Raw genomic sequence first — 23,271 nt, forward strand, 5'->3', positions numbered from 1 at the left:
AAAACTAGAGGACCATGTAAAGGACCTGGCTGAAACTTTCGCCACCTTGAGAAAGCATCAAATGAAGCTGAATCCGAAGAAGTGTGTCTTCGGCGTGAAGTCAGGGAAATTCCTGGGGTTCATGGTCAGCAAAAGGGGGATTGATGCCAATCCCTCTAAAGTCAAAGCGGCGCTCGACCTTCCTGAGCCGAAAACGAAGCGGGATGTTCAGCGGCTCACCGGAAGAATGGCAGCCCTCTCGAGGTTCATTTCCAGAGCTTCGGATAAGGGGTTACCTTTCTCAAAGCCCTGAAACTCCCGAAAACAAAAGAGCTCGTTTGGGGGGAAGAGCAAAAAGACGCCTTTAAACAGCTTCGGGAGCATCTGGCTCAGCTCCCAACGCTGGCTAGCCCAGCTGAAGGAGAAACTTTGTACCTATATGTGGCCGTTAGCCCAGCCACCATCAGCGCAGTATTGCTGAAGGAAGAGAGTAAGAGTCAGCAACCGATCTACTTCGTCAGTCATACGCTGACGGATGCCGAGACTCGCTATCCTCTACTCGAGAAAGTTGCTTTCGCGGTAGTAGTAGCTGCTCGGAAGCTGAGGCCCTATTTTGATTCCCATCAGATAGTGGTCTTAACTGATCAGCCGTTGGAAAAAGTTCTCGGCAAGGTTGAAAAATCTGGTAGGCTAGCCAAGTGGGCTTTTGAGCTCACCGAATTCAGCATCAGCTACCGTCCGAGGGCTGCCATTAAGGCTCAAGCTCTAGCGGATTTCTTGGCCGAATGCTCATACCAAGAAGCGCTAGACAGTGAAAAGAAAGTCTGGACCGTGTTTACGGATGGGTCTTCCACCGAAAACGGTTCAGGGGCAGGAGTAGTGATAACTTCTCCCGAAGGAAAATCCTTTGAGTATGCACTAAAGTTTTCTTTTAAGGCCTCGAACAATGAAGCCGAGTATGAGGCAGCAATCGCCGGCCTAAAATTGTGCATCTCCTTGGAAGCCGATCATGTCTGCTTAAAAACAGACTCTCAGCTAGTTGTATATCAGATCAGTGGCAGCTACGAGGCCAAAGAGCCCTCCATGATAGCTTATCTTGCCAAGATCAAATCAGTCATTGGAGAGCTGAAAACTTTTGAGGTTCAGCTGATCCCAAGGGGTCAGAATACTCAAGCCGATGCACTCTCCAAACTTGCTAGTTCATCTTTTACCGAGCTGAACAGATCTGTATATGTAGAAGTGCGTCGAGAGAGAAGTGTCGACGAAGCACCTGAAGTGTGCTGCGCTGACCCAGAGCCTAGTTGGATGGACCCCATCCTAGCTTTCAAGCTTCGGGGAGAAACTCCTGAGGATAAAGCTTTGGCCTCCAAGATGAAGAGAACCAGTTCTAGGTTCATTGTCTTCAGGGAGGAACTTCTGAAAAAGTCCTTCTCAGCCCCATTGCTGAAATGCGTGGGACCAACAGATGCAGATTATATCCTGCGGGAGATTCACCTCGGCATCTGTGGGAACCACATTGGGGGAAGAACCTTAGCCCACAAGGCATTGAGGGCTGGATATTACTGGCCCACCATGATCGCAGATGCTAAGGAGCTGGTTCGGAAATGCGAAAAATGTCAAAAATATGCTCCAGTTATCCATCAGCCAACAAGGGATCTTCAGCCGATCCTTAATCCACTCCCGTTTGCCCAATGGGGACTGGATATACTGGGACCATTTCCAGAGGCTGTGTACCAGAAAAAATGGCTTATAGTTGGTGTCGACTATTTCAGTAAATGGATCGAGGCCGAAGCAGTCTCGAACATTACAGAGCAAACTGTCAGAAAATTTATCTGGCAGAATATCATCACTCGCTTTGGCATCCCGAGAGTATTTGTCTTCGATCATGGGAGGCAATTTGATAACTTACCGCTGAAGCGGTATACAGATCAGTTCGGCATCAGACTGGCATATTCAGCGGTATGCCACCCGCAAAGTAACGGACAAGCCGAAGCTGCAAATAAACAGATCTTAAATGCCCTCAAGAAGAGGGTGGAAGATCAAAAGTCCAAATGGCTAGAGGAGCTCCCTGGAACCCTTTGGTCCCTTCGGACAACTGAAAAAGAGGCAACGGGCCACTCACCTTTTGAACTGGTGTATGGTGCCGAAGCCGTCCTTCCAGTGGAAATTGGCTCTGAGAGCCTTCGAGTGCACCACTTCTCGGCTGAGAATGAGCGACTGATGAGGGAATCTCTTGATTTCCTCGACGAAGTAAGAGACTCAGCCCGAGATAGAATGGCCGCCTATAAGCAGAGAATCAGCAAATTTTATAACCGAAGGGTCCATGCAAGGCCTCTCAAAATTGGAGACCTTGTCCTTCGGAATGCTGCTGCAGTCCAGAAAGGCCGAATCCATGGGAAACTCTCAGCTACATGGGAAGGACCTTATGAAATTTATGATGAGCTTCAGCCAGGGACATACCAACTTCGGCAGTTGGATGGAACTGAGTTGAAAAATCACTGGAACGCTGATGTACTGAAAAAATACCATGTGTGAACCCTTCGGGGTAGAACAATCTTTGTAAGTACATTTTGAACTAATGAAAGGCCTTGGAGCCGCCATTTATATAAATGTTTACAACTTTTTATCCTTTCAAAATTTTCTTTGTTCTATCTACTCTTTAAGAGTTTTTTATTCAGCCTCGTCTGAAACCTTCGCCTTCGGGTAACTGGGTTTCAGATTGCTGACAAAACTCGTCTTTTTAAAGAACACTGGTCTTTCAGCTGAAGTCAAACTTCAGTAAGACTTGTTCTCCAAAGACATGAGTCCATGGACAATTCTGGGATATTGCCTTAACTGAGCCTTGTATCCCAGAGAGCCATTATCCGAAACATTGCCTTAAGTTGGCCCTGTGTTTCGGGTATCCATTTTTCAAAGATAGACAGAAAATCAAGGATAACAGCAACAGTTGAAAATTTTTATATCAGCCTCGTCTGAAACCTTCGCCTTCGGGTAACTGGGTTTCAGATTGCTGACAAAACTCGTCTTTTTTAAAAGAACACTGGTCTTTCAGCTGAAGTCAAACTTCAGTAAGACTTGTTCTCCAAAGACATGAGTCCATGGACAATTCTGGGATATTGCCTTAACTGAGCCTTGTATCCCAGAGAGCCATTATCCGAAATATTGCCTTAAGTTGGCCCTGTGTTTCGGGTATCCATTTTTCAAAGATAGACAGAAAATCAAGGATAACAGCAATAGTTGAAAATTTTTATATCAGCCTCGTCTGAAACCTTCGCCTTCGGGTAACTGGGTTTCAGATTGCTGACAAAACTCGTCTTTTTTAAAAGAACACTGGTCTTTCAGCTGAAGTCAAACTTCAGTAAGACTTGTTCTCCAAAGACATTAGTCCATGGACAATTCTGGGATATTGCCTTAACTGAGCCTTGTATCCCATAGAGCCATTATCCGAAACATTGCCTTAAGTTGGCCCTGTGTTTCGGATATGCGTCTTTTTTAAAGAACACTGGTCTTTCAGCTGAAGTCAAACTTCAGTAAGACTTGTTCTCCAAAGACATTAGTCCATGGACAATTCTGGGATATTGCCTTAACTGAGCCTTGTATCCCAGAAAGCAAATATCCAAAGCATTGCCTTCAGTTGGCCCTGTGTTTCGGATATCCAACTTTCAGATGAAGTCAATCTTCAGTAAGACTTGTATCCCAGAAGCATTGCCTTCAGTTGGCCCTGTGTTTCGGATACCCATTTTGAAGAAGTGAAGAAATTGCTTATTCAGCTGAAGTCATACTTCAATTTCTGGGGGGGGGCAAGAAGCACTATCAGTGCAAGTATGTTCGGCAGAATTGAAGAAACAGAAACAGTAAAGCATTCAAAAATAAAGCAACTGAAGAAAAGAGCATCAGATTAATAATTCATGCTCTAAAATTGAGCTACAAGTTCAATTTAACAGTATCGGCAGCCGCCCACAAGCGGAAAATAACAGCTGCCGAAATACGTACATAAGCAAAAAAAATAATAAACTGCTGTACGACAAGGCAAGCTGAAGCAAAAAACAAGGCAAAAAATTCAGAAAGCGGCAAGTCTAAAGTTAAGCACATGATGAACCGCAAGATTCTGAAGACGACTGCCCGAGTTCCTATGCTTCAGCCTGAGGATCAAACTGATCAGTGTTGAGCCCCATGGTGGCCTCAGCCCCAGCAGCAGAAGAAGCGGGCTTTGCACTCTGCCGAGCCTCCCTTTCCCTCTGTTCAGCTTCCAACTCCATTATCTCGGCTTCCTCCTCGGCTTCCTCAGCCTTAAGGATTTCAGCTTCGGCTGGAGTTGCATACTTCATATGAGGGTCTTCGGGATTCTGGACCCACTCAGCACATTTAGACCAGTACAGCTTCGGTTCAGCATGAAGGCAGACTCTTCGGCATACTCGGAACCCGTTTCTGAAACCCATCTCATATTCCTCTTGGGTATAGACACGGACTTTGAGTAGAGCCTCAGCATCAGCCAGCTTCTTCTGGGTCTCCTCCAAGTCTTCCTTGGATTTCTTCAGCTCATCAGCGAGCTTGGAGGAGGAACCTTTCAGCTCATTCAGCTCCTGCTGAACTCGGGAAGCCTTTGTCTGAGCTTGGGCCACTTCGACTTTCTGGGTCATCAGTTGATCCTCAGCCTCATGGAGTTTAGCTCTTTGGGCTTCGGCAGCAGCAGCAGCCTCTGAGAGTTGGACATCTTTGGCCAGGAGCAGCTCTTCAGCAGCCATTCGGCTGGCTTCAAGAGCCTCTAGACGTTGCTGCACTTCAGCTTGTGCAGCAGCTCCTTCCTGAATTCGGCTCTCAACAGCAGCCTTGAATTTGGAGACGTCCACTCCCATATGCTCCTGGAGGAATTTTTCCCCTTCCATCAGTGGGGGAAAAATTTCCTTCTCCATAGCGTCGCAGAAGGTTTTAAGGGCTTCAGCAGCTCTTTTCTCATACTCCTCACCCTTCTGCTGCTTCTCTTCAGCTGCTGCTTGCTTCAGCTTAGCAAGCTTTAATTCCTCTTCAGCCACCTTTTTGTCGTGCACAGCAGCGTCTACCCTATCTTGTAGGGTATCTATCAGCTCTACAGTGAGAGTCTGATTGTGCACGAACTGAAAACAGGAAGACAAAAAAATAAATAAATAAAAAATAAAAAAATATATAGAGCTGAATTTCAGAGGAAATGAAGACAAGGAAAATTACCTGCATCATCAGCAGTTGGTTAGACCTGGCTGGGTCAGGAACTGATCTGCTGGATTCGCCCATCCCAGCAGTGGCCTTCAGCGACCAGATCCTTGCCCTATCTACTTCGGACATGCCAGCAAAATCGCCGAAGTAGGCTGCAGCTCCTTCTCGGTTCTGACCCCATATGAGGTCCCAGATGTGGTCTGGGATTGGAATTCGGGGGGCCGAGAAACCCATTTCTCCAGATTGCAGAAGTCTGGAAAGAAGGGAAGGATGACGATGGAGCTTGATTAGCTTTGGATGGCTCAGCATCATCCTTCTCAGAGGAGTCAATTACTATGACCTCCTCTTCTTCAGGGGTGAGGACGAAAGCCTCAACCTCTCTTGCGATGTCTGCCGTGAAGCCCTCAGCACTGGACATCACGGCATCCTTATTTTCGTGCTCAGCAGCACTCTTCTTAATTTCTTCTTGGACCCCTCCCTTAGATTCGGGAGTTTTCTGATCCACCTCCATCTCAGGAGGTGGCGGAGGGGTCTTTTGAGGTGATTGGGGTGGTGGCTGGGGAACCCTCGGCGATCCGTTTCCTTCCTCGGGTTCCCTTATTGCGACGCCGATGGTCATCGGCCTCCGCTGAAAGTCATGAGGGCCGATGATGGCCATCCTTCGGCGCCTTTTCAGAAGGGGCTGCTCGTCCATATCTGAGTCTGAAGACTCTCCTTGTATTTGGTCTTCGGGACGAGCAGGAGCTTTGCCTTCTCTGTGTCTGTTACTCTCTTCAGACTGTAACAGACAGGGGGGAAGAAGAATGTGAGTAAAAAAAAAAAAAAAAAAAAAAAGAAAAGAAAAGAAAAAAGAAAAAGTTGTCTGAAAGCTCACTGAGGTCTTCAGCAAAGCCTCGTCTTCTTCAGCTGCTCTAGCTGCAGCTTCGGCTTCAGCAGCTCTGGAGGACCCTTCTCCTCCTTCGCAAGCTTCGAGAACCCGTGCAACCTCTTCGGCTGTGCGGGCAGCTTCAGCTTCTTCGTCCAGCAGCTGAAACCAGGGGTCTCTCTTCTTCCACCAAGGCTTCTGCCTCTGATACAGAGCAACAGCCTCAATTTGGAAGTGGGAAGAGTCTAGATGAACTTCCCTATGCCTCGGCTCAGTGATAGACGGGGCCCGTTCAGTTACAACTCGTTCTCGGTTGACACCAAGACGAGCGTAGTTAATGCCAACGTTGGTCTCGTCCCGCTCTGAAAAAAGGAAAGGGGAAAGGTTAGCTCAGATAGGTTGGCACAGCATAAAAAAGCGAAGCGAGAGAAGAAAAAGAGATAGTTATAAAGCCTCGGCCCCAGCCGAAGAAGCTTACCATCCTTAAACTTTCGGCTGAGGCCAACAGCTGCTAGCATGTTCTCTTGGAAAACGTAATGCGTATCGGGGAGCCAAGTCTCCGGGATATGCTGCATTCGGCCACTGCCCCCCCGGTTCGGCAGCTTGCCGAAGATATATTGCTGATCCAGGTTCGGATCCGCCCCGTTATCTGCGGGGGGACCTAGACTTCCCATTTCGGGATCAGGCTCAGCGAGGTACCGGGGAGCGCTGAAGACACAAGGGTGGCCCGGATCTGTGGGTGCCCTAACCCAAATCCATTGTCTGAAGAGTCGTTTGGCCACATGGTTAGGTATTGGGGCCGGGACTCAATCCGGTACCACCCAGAACCATGGCTTCCGTGCCCACTTTGAATATTTGGCACTAGCCGATGGAGCTTTTTGAAGCAGTGCAGGTTCGGCACGTACTTGAAGAACTTGCAGACCCATAAGTATGTCATCACCCTTCGGATGCTAGTGGGAGTTAACTGACATAGAGAGATGTTGTAATGGATCAGCAAGTCTCGGACGAATACGTCCAAAGGGAACCTCAGCCCATACTGAAGCTGTCTTGTGTACACCCCCACATACCCCGGGGGTGGACGATGGATTCTATCAGAGGCCGAGGGCATTCGGCACCAATATCCATCAGCTTCAAAAATGCCGTAATGCAACTCAATTTGCTCGGCAAATCGATATTGATCGGCATTCTCCACCCACCATGGGTAGGGGCGGTTCTTTATCATGGCCGAAGCAACTTCGGCATTCTCCCATTCTGAAAATCCGGGGAGGATATCCCAAAGGACAGCGGGAACTTCATCATCCCGTCTAGAAGCGCTCGGCTCCTCCGTTCTCTGAGGAGGAGCCGAGGAAAGGGGAGTCGCCCTAATCCCTTCAGCAGGGTCCGACTCCGGCCTTTGACCATTCCAGGTCCCAATCCTGTTCCTAGGATCGGGAATCGGCCTTGCTCTTCTTGGAGCACGGGCTCTACCTCTAACTCCTCTTGCCATTGATTATTTCGAAGAAAAAAGTCGAAAGAAAAGGGGAAGGAGTTCGAATTCGAAGAAAAATAAACTGAAATCAAAGGAATTTACCTTAATCTGAAGCGAAAGTTGCCGATTTACGAGTTCGTAGTGGCAAGTCTCAGTTTCTAAGCTTAATGCTCGGGGAATTTGCGAAGTTTTGATGCGGGTTCTTGGTTTCTCTCTCGAGAATTCTGGGTTTGTGTTGGTGAAGAAGTGAGGAGAGATGACGCGCCTCTGTTTATATCTCCAGGTACGGGATACGAGGAGTCTGCGTTTTAATTTCTCTTAAATACTCCACTAAGTAACCGTTAAACACATGATCTTGTGATTAAACTGCCCATTATCCGTCCAACTTCCACAATCATTAATCGTTGTTATCTCATTAATTACGGTTTAAATTCAAATTTTTGGATTAATTAAATCATTTACTTCCCTCCTTTTCTGAATTAAATCAAACCCGACCCGTCATCCTTCCGAATCGGGTCTGGGGGGCAAGTTGTTTGGGTCCAATTTAGTCCAATTGGGCCTAAGCACTAAATGATCCAATTAAAAGCCCAAGGTCAAGGTTCAACTCTCCAATTGTGCTAAAGTCAAAGGTCAGCCCACAAAGCAAGCCAATTGGGCTTAGGCCCAACCTCTCCATGTATGATGAGGTATAAAAGCCATCATATTGATTCATTCAAGGGGAGAGATTCATATTCTGATTCATTCATAGATTCAGAGGTTCATACATTCTGAGATATTCCACAAAAGCCTCAAGCAACAAACTCACTTGCATAGTGTCTTCTTCTTACACATTGTACTGACTTTAGCATCGGAGGGGCCTTCCTCGGCAACACCCCCGAGGCTAGTTTACGTGTGTTTACTGTGCAGGAAATCCTCGGCCCAACATAACTTGGATCGTATCCAGTCTTCTCCATTTCAGCGGACCTTCGGCAAGGTCCCATTGTTTTCACCCGAAACACTTATATATCTATGTGTGTGTACGATACAAGGTTAATAGGAAAGTTGAAGTATAGTATTGTTTAGAAGGCAAGATGCCTAAAATCTTGGGGAATTATATAAAATATATGTCCATGATAGGTGTTGACTGAGTGATACACAGAGCCTTGCTTTGTCTCCTATAAATAATGCATGATGTACTGTGTTAAGGGTTTGATAGATACTAATGTAAAGCAACTGATAGCATCTCTTAAATAACCTTTTATTGTATTTCCAACTCCAAAATGGGGTCCATTAAACATTATTTAGTTATTGGGACACGTGTAAGCACCCCAATATAGAGAATCCTAGTCCACTTTTCACTTGGGATCTCTACTTTTAAGTTTTAACAAATTAGATTGCATTGATTTGAACTTTCAATGCAAGTTCCTACAAATTAAAAAGAGCACAAAAATACAAAGTAGGCCAAAAAATAATACTTTGAAATAATAGTAATGGCTCACATACTATTTCCGATCCTATGCTTACCATTTTTGAGCAAGCAGTCAGCAGTCTCTTTCTTTCTTAGTAAACTTTTGATTGTGCTTAATGCAAGTTCTTTTAAGAAAGTGCTTGAACTTCAGCTTTCCCTAACAGTATTATACATATTATACAACGTATTTGTTTGATGTGACAATACATGTATTGTTTTAAATTTTTACACACCCTTTTTGTATTAGATTTGATTTGTAAAACATTTAACTGTAACAAGGTAAATGAAACCTTTGTTTGTTGGTCTTCTTTCTCATAGCAAATTTAATTGAATGACATAAATAATATGTATACTTCCCTCAAATCATATTTATGGACAATTTTCCAATTGTTCATAAACGTTAATATGACATGAATCATTTTATAGTTAGAAGAGAAATGTGAATAGTGTTTTTCTGTCACTCTAAATTAGAAAACATTGCATGACTTTGAATTTCCCGAAGGCAGGAGTACATGATTTGTTAGCATGTATGGCTAGCTTGAATTGGATAATATATTGAAAACTACATGTTTAACAAAGAAAAGTGTTTCCCGACCTACCCTGTGTTAGGTATTCAAAATAACATGTTACTTTCTAATTAAATTTAATAATTAAATACACTGGTCTCATTCGGTTGAATATTGGTACCAATATACCCTATATATGTACGATAATTAATTACATTCAAATTTACAATTATATCGATCACAATTTTTAGCTTTTGCACAAAATACTCCTCTGTTTGGTTTATTCTTAGATAAACCTTGACGACAATTTTGGAATTTCAACAAAAAGTGACAACTAAACTGGGCTGGAGGGATTATTAGGCCAGGTAGCTATATAACAAATTGGATATATTTCATGAGCTCCAATCTTTTGGTTAGTATACAAAGTGAAATTGATCTTCTTAGTGTTTCTAATTAATTATATATTAATCTGATTTATTTAAACAATTGGCATCTTTCTATTTAGAGAAACATAACATTAATCATATGACCCTATAGATAAACCAAAGGTCGAACCATGTATGTGGTATGTCAGGCATCTCATATGTAGTGATTTGATTTCAAAGTACTTCAATATGAAGTGATCAATTTATTATAGTAACTAATTAATAAAACTATTTTGGGTAAAAAGAGATGACAGAGCCACTCTTAATACCAAACTAAATAGTATATACTTGGTGTGTTTAACTAAGGTACTCTAATGAGAGATTAGAGAGTTAAAAGAATTTATGAACTATTCTTCTAATCAAGGTCGATCAATTATTCTTTAACTAGACAATACAAGTATATTTTTAAAAGCCATAAGGAACCCATTGAAAGGTGTATAAATTAAACCTTTTAAGTTAGAACTCTTGTCTTAACATTCATGCGCGTTTCGGTCAAACTTGTTTGTGGTCACCTTCGATATAAAAAAAACTTCTTAATTATATCATTACCTTTATACATTAGTAACAAGGTTATACGATCTTTCATTTTTGGACAGAGGTTATTAGACCTTAGATATGATAGATATTGATGGATTTTTTTACGAAAGTAAGCTTAATTGGCAAACAATTTACCAATCTAGACGCGTGGCCAAACTATTTACGAAACTGAGCTTCTGACATAAAACGCTGCCTCGGTCAGCGTTTTACCTTTGGTTATTATTTTTTTTTTATAAAATTTCGTATTATGTGAAATACAAATTTTAAAAAAAAAATTGGAAATACAGTAAAACGCTGACTCAGTCAGCGTTTTTCTTGTATCCATAACAGAGAAAAACGCTGACTGAGTCAGCGTTTTACACCTAAGCATAAAACGCTGCCTCAGTCAGCGTTTTATCTGCTGGTTGAAGGCAGCAACAGCAGGCCCCCAACAGCAGCCAATGCAGCCCCCTTCCACATCCATCACCCTCTCCACATCCACCAACACCACCACCCTCCTCCTCCACATCCTCCACCACCCTCCTCCTCCACATCCAACACCACCACCACCCTCCTCCTCCACATCCACCACCCTCCTCCTCCAAATCCACCACATCCACCACCCTCCTCCTCCACATCCACCACCCTCCTCCTCCACATCCACCACCACCACCACCACCCTCCTCCTCCACATCCACCACCACCACCACCACCCTCCTCCTCCACATCCACCACCACCATCACCCTCCTCCTCCACATCCTCCAACACCTCCACCACCCTCCTCCTCCACATCCACCACCTCCACCACCCATCCTCCTCCACATCCACCACCTCCACATCCACAATTTATTTTGAACGAAATGAGTCAAACGTGGACAAATAAGGAATTTGAAATTCAAACAAGACTTCATTCAAATAATTATTAAAATAATAATGTAATGTAAGTGTTATGTACAACAAACTAGAGAAGGTCATTACAACAAATAAATCAGATAATTCTATCCTATTCTGACTCATCAATTTGGTGTAACGGCTCTCTATCCTGTATGTCCACTCTCGGCCTTTGACGACAGCTGTACTGACGGACCGTGGTAAATGGGTTCGGGCGTACTGGCGGAGTCAGCTGGCTGGAAGATGGGTCATCAGGATGACGTAGGGGCACGAAACTGCGAATGTCGTACTCCTCTGCGCCCGTGAATGACGCAGGATCACCCCCACAGCTACTCTGGCCAGCCTCGAACTGTGAGTGACTAGAGTGGCCGCCATGATCGTCCCGGGGGTGGACGAGATAGGCGTGACCATATCTCTGCAAGGTAGCCATGCCCATATCTCGCACCCGCTCGACCTGTGCTCTGGGCGGCTCAGGTATGCCTGGAAGGACGTCCGACAGTGCGTCAACCATCACCGTCATATCCAACGCCTGCAGTAATTAAGGATGAGTTAGTTGAATGATATACAAATTTAAAATTGATAAAAATAAGTTAATCAAATACACTTACATATCCCCTGATCACGTCAAAGGATGGATGGTAATGTGCGGATGGCGGTGTGTAGCTGGGGTTGATGAAACGTCGTGTAATCCGCATGTACCACTCCATGTATGGATCGTATGGATCCATAACGCCGTGGATGGGGTCACCAGTGACGACGAACTCCAACCGTCGATGCCACAAGTCAATGTACTGGGCATGCTCCGTCCGCCAGTTCCTGTCGCTCTTTCCCCGACGGTCAATGCGGTGCAGCCGGGCACTAGTGTCACACTGCTGGGGGACAGTCTGTCGTAGTCCAAACTGTCGCATGACTCGATCTGGTAGGTGACCCTCGACGACCTCAAAACAGATCAGGGGGACCCTAGAACGCCACTGCGCCTGATGATCTAGCAGATGTGGAGGCATGACAGCAACTAAATCAGCTTCATACGGGTCCCATGTCATCTGCGATAACACATAAAAAGTAACATAATAAACAGGTTAGTGCATATTAAATATGTTAAGAGTATACATAATAAATAACAATTTCATAAACAAATTAAAGATTTCACCTGATCCTCGGTCAGTCGATCAAGGGCGTCTCGGTAGTACGGCAGGCCCCTCGCCGCATGCGCATATGTCAGCTTGGGGACCGCCCATCTGCAAGCGTACGCCTCGTCAGCGGAAGGCCGTGGTGGAGGAATGTACCGCTCATACTGCTGGTCCTGATCCTGCTGCCCCTGACGATGTATAGCAGGCCTACCTGGCCTGCCTACATGGATGTGCTCCCAAGACCAATACTGGACATCAAACACACAAAACTAGGTTAATTGTAAACTAAGTAAGAACTTTCCGAATTAAATTGTTAACAGATAGGTAGGTTACCTGAAGCAAAAATAACGGTCCGCTGATCTCACGAGAACCCCGGCAGGATGCTCTACACAGATGGCGATACAACATCGCCAGACAAGCACTGCCCCAGCTGTAGCCACGAATATGCTCCCAGTCGTGGTCTACCAGCTGCAGGTAAATGATCTGTAAATGGCTGCCACTCTTGACACCGAACAACACACCCGAGATGAGCAAAAAAGGTACGCTCGAGCATGTCTCGCAATAGTGGCCTCAACAGCACCATCAGGCAACACACGAAAAGTGTCGCGTATCCAGCCGGTCCTCAATCCGCCGCCCCTGATATCGTCCGGTCCTGGCTGAACCCCGAGAACCTGAGCTACATAACCGGGGGGATCGGCCAACGCAGATCCAGACACCGGACTCCCATGAATGGGAAGTCGTGTGAGTATCGCCACGTCTCGCAACGTCACGGTCGCCTCCCCAACAGGTAGATGGAAGGAGTGCGTCTCCTGCCTCCATCTCTCCACAAGCGCAGTAACAAGCGCTGGGTCGACCTCTCTGAACGTCATCCGATGTATACCCATGAAGCCAGCGTACTCCACGAAAGGCAGAATGCGGGGATCGATAACCCAATCGCCAAGGAACGCGACAGTGTAGTGCCTGCATGTCAGTATGCCCGCCGGATCAACCGACTGACTCCAAATGTCAACGCTACGATGTGTGTCCTGTAGTGTAAGGACAGAAGGGTCGGTGGGTCCGGGTGTCCTATCTCGGGTGTCCATGGTATCTGTTCATAAACAGTTATAATCCAACAATTAAAAAGTAAAAATTACATATAAGCGATAAAAAAATACAGAATTTCAAATCTCATACTTCAATCTAAAAATCCAACTGTTACAATCATTCGGTCGGTTTAAGCCAATAATGCTATGAACCTTGTTCATCAGATCGTTGAAAGTCATGTCTGGTCCAAGTGGCAATGGTTCCATATTTCCACCACTATACTGGACATTCGGTCCATCAGACACAAATTCACCCCCCCCCCATCGGCATAACAAAGCTGCGTTTTGTGCAGCCATATTCTATACAACAACCAAAAACACATCTTAATTGCATGCAATCTCCACCAATTCGCACAATAACAACCAAGAAATTCACACTACAAACATAATTAACCATCATTGTTCCAATTCACATAACAACCAAAACAAAGTACACAACGAACATATTCACACTAACAACCAACGTATTCTACATAACATAATTTTCGTAATTAAACGACAATGTAGGCTATTTTATCAAATTAAAACAACAATTTCATCAACAATATCAACAATTTCATCAACATTTTCAACATTTTTACCAAACATTTCCACAATTTCATCATAAACTTTCTTACTAAACTAACATCAATTTAGGGCTTTTATACTAAAGTATTATCAAATTACAACAAACTAACTTAGAATTATCAACATAATTATCAATTTACATCAAACTAACTTAGAATAATCAACAACATTATCAAATTAAAACAATGTAGTATATAATTATCAAACTAACCTAGGTTTTAAAATTTTAAAAACAAAGAGAAGTACCAACAATGTCATTAAATGAAGAGGAGAGTTTGAGAGAGAGTACCAACAAGGCGGCGACGGCGGCGGCATCAGCACACTTTCCGGTGGCGGGGAGGCCTAGTACAACGACGGAATATCCGTTTTAGAGAGTTTGAGCAAGTTTGAGAGAGTTTGAAGTAGAGTGAATATGTGATGTCGCGGTTTTCTGTGGCAATATACCAGCGAAAACCGCTGACTGAGGCAGCGTCTTTCCCTTGTTAATGAAACGCTGCCTCAGGCAGCGTTTTAGGACCTACCTAAAAACGCTGCCTCAGTCAGCGTTTCATTGTATTTCATATTTTTTTAATTTGGCATTTTAAAATACGAAATTTTAAAAAAATAAAATAAAAAGGAATAAAACGCTGACCGAGTCAGCGTTTTACCTCTGAAGCTCAGTTTCGTAAATAGTTTTGCCACGCGTCTATTTTCGTAAATTGTTTTTCAATTAGGCTCAATTTCGTAAATCGTGCGATATTGATACTACGTATTGAGGTAGAATTAGTTAAGTGGACAGAAGATATAAAATAGACAGGTCGAGTATAATATGTATAGGCATGTGAGATACGAAAGGTCGATGTGTATAGCAAGCAAAGCCAGCTATGTACTTCTCTCTCCTAGCAAGCTACAACTCATCCCCCATCTCCCCAGCTCACCATAACTTACTGCAGCCTTACTATTACTATATACGCCACAAAAGTGCAACAAAACCTACAATTCCATAACCCTTTTTTCCCAAAAAATATGCTACATTTAATTATACAATTCAATACGTATCAAATTTAAATTCCTCCATGTTATTGTTACGTGATCTATTTCTTTTTTCTTAATGTATAAAATTATTCTCCAAATTTTGTTTCATATACCTTTTCAACTTATAAAATAGATTATCATCTGATCTTTAATTATTTCATTACCTTTTTGAGATTCATTACACACCATGACACCAATGTATGGTGCATCACTACACGTACATTTTACCTTATATAGTAATAAGGTAAATTAAAAAAGAACTAACTTGTTATATTAAAAATTAAAGTAGTTTGACGAGGAATCTTTTCTTAACCTAAGGTAATTATTTATTCCCTTTATTTTTGCCGGTATTACTATAGATTCGATCAGTATAATTATAGAACTTGAATCATACCATGACTAATAAGTCCGAGCAAAATTAAGTGTATGCAATTCCATAAAAGCAAAGAAGATGTTTATAATTATCAAGATAAGTAAGAGTGAGGGATAGCTCAGGTGGATATAGCTCCCCTCCAGGTTCCAGGTAATCCTCCGAATCGATTCTCATCTCTCACTTTTGTGGCTCTTTAAACGCCAAAAAAAAAAATTTATCGAGATAAGTTTCTATATAAGATTGGCTCAATCATAATGCATAGATTAGATAGAGCCAACTTAAAAAAAAAAAAAAAAAAAAAAAAAAGGTTAAAAAAGGATAGTACTACATAGTAACTAGTAAGGCCCTGTTCACTTCACCTTATTTTTGTTGAACTGAATTATTTTTACTGAACTGAAATTATTTTTACTGAATTTAAATTATTTTTACTAAACTGAAATTAATTTTACTGAACTAAAATTATTTTTACTGAACTGAAATTATTTTTACTGATTTTCTGATAATTTCTTCTATAAAGATACTGAACTGAACTGAACTAATTTTTACTGAACTGAAACTATTTTTACTGAACTGAAATTATTTTTACTTAATACTATTTTTTTAAGGTGAAGTGAACATGGCCTAAGTAGTAACTAGAAGTAATTACTACGTATGTACCTCCATTTTCAAAAATAACACATGTATGTACCCTACACTGATATATATAACAACAGAAGACAGAGTTATAACATTTCATAAGTCTAAGGGGCTGTGTACTCCTTTTATTGTCATATAATATGATTTAGGGATGATTTTTTTTTTTAAATTGGACTTGCATTGTGAACCACCTAGATTCGTATGTATTTGACATGTTATTAGAGTCAGGTTTGCGACTAAGATCTATGATGACTTGAGTACACTAGGCCATATTAAATAAGTCAATGTGAAAGGGGAGGGGGGTTGTGAAAATACACTCTAGCTCCTACCCAAAAAATAATACGGAGTACCACTACATGGAGGCAATATAAAACTTAGGAATTGTTTTTGGTCGTAAAAAGATAAAACTAACCTTAATGATATTTACCAAGCTTGAGGTCAGTTGGGGGTTTAATTCCCATTACAAACACTTTGAGGGCAATGCATGATCTGTGCACCCGGGTGCACCATGCACATGGTGCACATGGTTAAATAAAAAAAAAGGCTGAAAGAACATTTAGCTGTTTGAAAAAGAACATGCAGGTTTTTGAAAAAGAACATGTTTGTGTTTAATAAAGAACATGAATTATTAAAGAACATAAAGACATTACAAAAAGTATGTGATAAAAACTTTATTAAAATTTTATGAAAAATTACACATTAACGAAAAAAATCTTTACCAAAGATATCATATCCCCAAAAATTGTTTTTTCTCTCTCCAAAATTTAACTTTCCATAATAATTTTATTTTTCTCTCTCTAAAATATTTTCAACTAAGAAAAAACCAAGATTTCATTTTCAAATTAAATTTTAAATTTCAAAATTCAAAATAACATATGTTAAAAGAGCATAAAATATAATGTAAAGAACATATAATTCATACCCGAAGAACACACTGATCAAACTCAAAGAACATACGATAATAAAAAATAATGATATATGATAATTCAAAAAAGAATTTGTGCGTCACTCGTTACCTCAAAGAAAATACGAGCCAAATTCAAAGAACATACTTTGTATTATTGAAACCCAAAAATGTTTTTAAAATGGAAAATGTTCATTAAGGATAATAATTTAAAACTGAAAGCAATTTAAAGGGAATAATTCCTTATAGTTTTGCCCAGATTTTTTTTTATTTTCCACTATTTTTTTTTCACTAATTTAATGCTAATTAGTTATGCCACATCACCAGGTGTACCATGAGCATAGTGCACCCTGGTGTATTATACAATTTTCACTTTGAGGGTGGGGATCCCTTACTCTTCTCCCTCACTCTCAAAGTGTCCGACCCGTAAATACAGGATCCAAAAAACCGTAAGGGTTACGCCATCATTTCAAACAAAGAAACATCATTGCCCTTAATAAAAAAAAAATTCCATTTTCTTTCTCTAACATTAGTCCATCCACCACAACCAAGTCAACCACCACTAATCACAACACCGGTATGACCCATGCCCGCGTCAACCACCACAACCCAGGCCACAACCATCGTGTAAACCACCACCATCTACACCAGACTGCCACCACTACCGTGAAAGTCGACGAGAAATGGAAGGTGATCGAGGTGGCTCGTCGAAAAATGAACCGGGAACGCCACCGTCGGCTTTTCAGCAAGTATGACTTTTTTTTGGGGGGTTTAAAGTGGTTAGATTAGCCGGAGAAACTGCCGTTTGACGACAGTAAACCACAGCCACAAACTGGTTAACCGTCACGGTAACCGGATTTGGGCTTTGATTACCGTGGTCAACCTGAGCTGAAAATCGGTCACCGTCCACGATAACTGGTTTAGGGCTCCGGTTACCGTGGTCAACCGGAGCTAAAAAATCGTCACGGTAACCGGTTTTGACTTACGGTATTAGCCATCGATTTTATTAAAAAAAACGAAAAACAGAAGAAAAAAAAATCCACGAGAATACTTACCTCCTTTTGAAATTTACATGGTACAGCAGGGTGTACCATGCTCATGGTACACTTGGAAGAAAATTGTCATTAAAAAAAAAAAGTTAGCTTCCTAAATTTATGCTCCTTAATTGAAGGATTTTTGTTATTACCTTTCCATAATTTTAGCTTTTCATATCCATAATTGTTCATTCAGTTTTTGAAAAAATAGTAAATTTTAGAGTAGAAATAAAATTCCAAGAGAAAAAAATAAATTTTTTAGAGAGAAAATGATGGCTCATGATGAATTTTCACGATATATGATTGTTGATTTGCACTTGATGATCACCAAGTTGATGTTTTTAACAAATGATATTTAATTTTAAATTTTGTCACCAAATGAGAAGGTACTTTTTAATTAATTTATTTTTTATTTATATTTCATAATTTTGTTGTTGATGATGATGTTTTTAGATTATTATATTTGTTCATGGATCATTGTTAACGAATTCATCACGGCAAGAAAATGTAATTTTTTTTTTTTTTGGTTATTTAGTTTTTTTTTTTTTAATTTGTGTTATTTTCGAATGTTGAAAATGAAGTTCATTTGAATTGGGATAAATGTTCTTTTATCAGATTTTTTGATCCATATTCATTTTTTTTAATTGGAATGAATACGTTCATTGAGTTTAATTAATATATTTTTTGGGTCTAAACTATACGTTTATTGAGTTTAATTAATATGTTCTTTAATGATCACCAGATTGATGATAATTAATTTTAGATTTTATCACCAAATGAGAAGGTAGTTTTTAATTATTTTTTATTCAATTTATATTTCATAATTTTGTTGTTGATGATGATGTTTTTAGATTATTATATTTGTTCATGGATCATTGTTAACGAATTCATCACCGAAAGAAAATGTAATTTTTTTTTTTAATTATTTTAGTGTTTTTTTTTTAATTTGTGTTATTTTCGGATGTTGAAGATGAAGTTCTTTTGGATTGGGATAAATGTTCTTTTATCAGTTTTTTTGATCCATATTCATTTTTTTTTAATTAGAATGAATACGTTCATTGAGTTTAATTAATATGTTATTTGGGTCTAAACTATATGTTCTTCATAGTCACAAACTATGTTCTTTGGATTTGAACTATATGTTCTTTACGTTACAAACTATGTTCATCTATTTGTCTATTTTTTTCAAAAAAATATTATCTAATTGTGTATATGTATATTTTTAATCATCTAATTGTGTATATGTATAATTTTGTTTTATAATAGATCAGGATCATAAAGGTTGATGAAGACGATATACTTTTGGGACCTCTTCTATTGATGATTGATTTTCCGATAGATTTAAAGAACATTCGCTATATTGATAAAGAACATGATAGTATTATTTAAATAACATTATTTATATTTAACCAACATGTTAAAATAAAATTCAGGGAACATTTGACAATAAGTATGAACATTGTGTGACAATAAAGGTACACTAAAATTGCAATCAAAGAACATGGACATTTAAAATCATATAATGAACATCATAATAAATACACATGACCAAAATGAATATTATAACAAAATATAAAAATATATAATTGGTTATTTACAGAATTTTTTTTAAAAAAAGAAAGAGAACAGGATTAAAAAAAAATATATTAGAATTTGAAATTTTGAAAATAAAATCTTCATAAAAAATAATTTTAGAGACAAAAATTATAGAAAACTGAATATTTTGAAATGATTTGACATTAAATACGTGGTAAAAATCAATTGGTGATTATCTTTTACCTTTTTTTTAAATTGATTCACCAAAATTACCACGTTCTTTATATTTCAATGTTGTGTTCTTTTATAAAGTCGTGATGTTTATTACAAATATAAGTTATGTTCTTTCCGCTTTTTATTTTAACTAGTTTTGATCCGGATTTACCATGCGCACGGTACACCCGAGTATACCAACCAACGATTACCTCCTTTCCAGCCATTCCGCCACCTGAACCGCCGCCTCTTGACATCTGCCTGACCAGCCGCCTGCTTTCGCGTCGCCGCCAGCAACTTCTGCCGGTAACCTCTACTATGTGGTTGTGGTGGTTGTGTGGAACAAGGTTGGTGGTTGGGGTGTTAGTTTGATGAGAGAGAAAATAAAAATAAAAAAAAATAAAAATAAAAAAGGGGGAGAAAAAATGGGTTAGGGTTTAGTAAGGGTAATGATGACCCTTTGCTTGAAATGATGGCGGTTTTGATGAATTTGGATGGCGGTATTTAACACCCCTTTATAACTGCATGAAAATCTCATTTTCAGAAATTTACCATGAGATCCACTCTAGTGGATTATTACAGTTAATTTCCTTACATATAAATCATAAAATAACTATCAAAGCTAGTCGAAGGGGAGTATATGAATAGTGTGAATGAAGGTTATAGTGTTGCAAGTAAAAAAATGAGGGAGCTGAGGTATTATTTTTCTTTCTTACTAATATTTAAATAAATTTCTAAGCTACTAACTATTTTTTATAATAATATAATATTCTCACTGTGCACTGCCTATTATTGCAATTAATCAAAAACTAGGAATTGTCAGTATATAAAATTTTGTTAAATAACGAAAATTTTGATTTTTAACACCACAAAAAAATTTTAAAAATTCGATTTTACCACCACTTGACGGATTCTTGGATGAACCCGTTAGTGGGGCCTACAATTCCCACATGTCATCATATAATTGGTTAAAAAAATAAAAAATCAAAATCCTAAAACTAACCCAGCCACCCCACCCCCACTGCTGATCGCCCCTGCCCCACCTCCAACACCCCTTTTCACAACCCTAGCCACTAGAAACTCCGCCACCTCCCTTTCTCCTACCCCAAAATCGGCAGCTTCCCCCAAACGGCCACCAAAAACGCCGAAAGTGGTCGAAATTGACCGGTTTAGGGTCGATATCGACCACTCAGGCCCTCAACCGGCTGATTTCGACCGTTAGTGACTGATTTCGTGGCCATTTTTGGGAAAGGGAGGGGAGGGTTCCGGTGGGGCGAGTTCAAGCTAGGGGAGGGGGTGCGTCGGAGGTAGGGCAAGGAACGTCGGCTGCGTTGGGTAGGGGTGGAGAAAAGGGTGGCTGGATTAGTTTTAGGCTTTTGTGAGAAGGGTCACTAAAGAAATTAAGGATAAAAAAAATGGATTATATAGTTTGACAATTGAAAGAGTCAAAGAGTACATTAGTACCAAACTTTCTTTAGATCTTTGTCTACCGACTTTAACTCCTCAAATGATAGAGAATTATATAGCTCAAAAAATGAATGAGGACATAAAAGCCGCTATATAATAAATACTTTTTTTGTATGTCTTTCAAACGTAATCTTGCATATTCAAAGGGAATCTAGTCAAAATTTGACCATCCCTTTTAAAAAAAAAAAAAAAAAAAAATATATGGGCTTTCGAAGGAATCAATAAGATCATAAAGTTAAGCAAATACATAGATTCCCTTCAATGCACTCCACATTCTTATAACCGTGTTTAAAACCTTTAGTGCTATCCACATCAAAAAGGCTAACTTGTTAAGAGGTGAAGATAATATTACAATGAAAAAAACATGTAATTTCGCAAATATTAATCATCGTACCCTCTAGTTAATCGTATATTAATTAGGAGATGATTATAAAATTTCAAGAAAAATTCAAAAATTAATAATGTTCTCTCGTGACATATATGAATAAATGGTAATTATATAATGATTAAAACCACAAGTTTATTTTGTGGTTCCAACAGCAAAGAAATCGCTTAGCTTATTGAGAACATTATATATATGCCAAATCCACTAGAGTGTTGATACGTATGCACGGGGCAGCTTTTGACCATCTATGGGAACCAAGAAAGCATCCTCTTTTTATTCATCATTGCATGTAAGCAATATTAACCTGTGTGGAATACTAGTACATGATAAATCTATAACGACAAAGCCTGTTCCAACATACAAGTCATATTCGAGACCAAAAGTTGTACAATGGGATCACCAACCAGCTCAGGTAGCATATTGCAACAATAAAGATAACTCACGGTCAAAATAAGTTCTAGAGTAATCTAGCCATTGACACCATACTCTTAAGCACAATGAAATTAAACCATACCTTATATTGGCGTGTAATGCTCCCTTCTCTTAGCTTATTGATTGTATAAGCCAAAAGGGACCATTATTAGTGGCCTATAATCTCTAAAGAAGCCTTGATTAGAGCTTGTAAAAGTGGGGACAACTTAAAAGCTAAGGTATCATCAGAAATTATAGAGAATATTGTCAATAGAATGGAAGTCACAAAGCCATATATACGTGCATGTTAAAGCTATGGAACCATAGCATGGACCATATATTCATTTCTCTTTGACTTTGGGTATCTTTCAAAGTTCAAAAAATTATCTCTTGAGGCCCACCTCAGTCAAATGGCATACTCTAGTCTAGGCTGACATCCTCCGAACATTTCACTGCCTCTAATAGCTTGAGTCATAAATGCCTCTAATAGCTTGAGTCATAAGGTTGGTATTAAAATGTCTTTATAAAATGACAAAGAATTTTGATGATATTTTGCAATTGTTGGTATTAATGAAGAAGTATTATATTTTGGTATCATGGCAATACCATCTAACCACAATTTAATACCAACAAATATTATTTGAGTCATTCATGACTCAAGCTATTAGAAGCAGAGAATTTCTCGACATTCCCCATGCTCATTTTCAAAAGTACACAAATCCCTCCCTTCCTAGCTCTCTTTCCACGACGTACAAATGGTAGCACATATTGTAGCTGATACGCGGCAAATTAAAACCAATGAAAAAGAGATACGCTGACATAATATGGTAGTAGATTATAGATTCTTTTGTTTCTTAATTGTAGAAACTTGAAATATAAAATAATAACCATTACATGCAAATTATTTATTTGTCGAGTTGTCATTTTAGCCACGTATAACTGCTAGTATTACTTTGATTAAGCTGCAAGATTGACAAAAAGGATAGTAAGGAATATAACCCTATTCGAATGCACTGATCATTTTATTGCATGCGAACAAAAATCGGTCCATGATGACATTATCCTTGAGGAATCTCAGATTTTTATCTTCCTTTTTGCTGCCTTTCAACTGATATAAATTTTGAGCTTTGTAACCCTCAAACCTCAATCTTTTCTTACATTGTTATTGTCTACGCTCACACATCAAGAGCGCGAGCATTATTGAACTCCCTTCAACCGACAACAAACCATC

General features: G+C 40.0%; 1 protein-coding gene across 1 annotated transcript; it reads right to left on the bottom strand.

The window, feature by feature from the left end:
* Positions 1 to 11,400: 11,400 nt before the first annotated feature.
* LOC110708101 (serine/threonine-protein phosphatase 7 long form homolog) lies at positions 11,401 to 13,797 on the bottom strand. Its single transcript, XM_021886211.1, has 6 exons — positions 13,617 to 13,797; positions 12,940 to 13,505; positions 12,752 to 12,886; positions 12,439 to 12,666; positions 11,897 to 12,331; positions 11,401 to 11,817 (listed from the first exon to the last, which is right to left on the bottom strand). The coding sequence occupies exons 1-6, from the start codon at positions 13,795 to 13,797 to the stop codon at positions 11,401 to 11,403; spliced, it is 1,962 nt and encodes a 653-aa protein (XP_021741903.1).
* Between the last annotated feature and the right edge of the window lie 9,474 nt (positions 13,798 to 23,271).

This window comes from Chenopodium quinoa, unplaced genomic scaffold (genome assembly GCF_001683475.1).
Source record: "Chenopodium quinoa cultivar QQ74 unplaced genomic scaffold, ASM168347v1, whole genome shotgun sequence".
Classification (NCBI taxonomy): domain Eukaryota; kingdom Viridiplantae; phylum Streptophyta; class Magnoliopsida; order Caryophyllales; family Amaranthaceae; genus Chenopodium; species Chenopodium quinoa.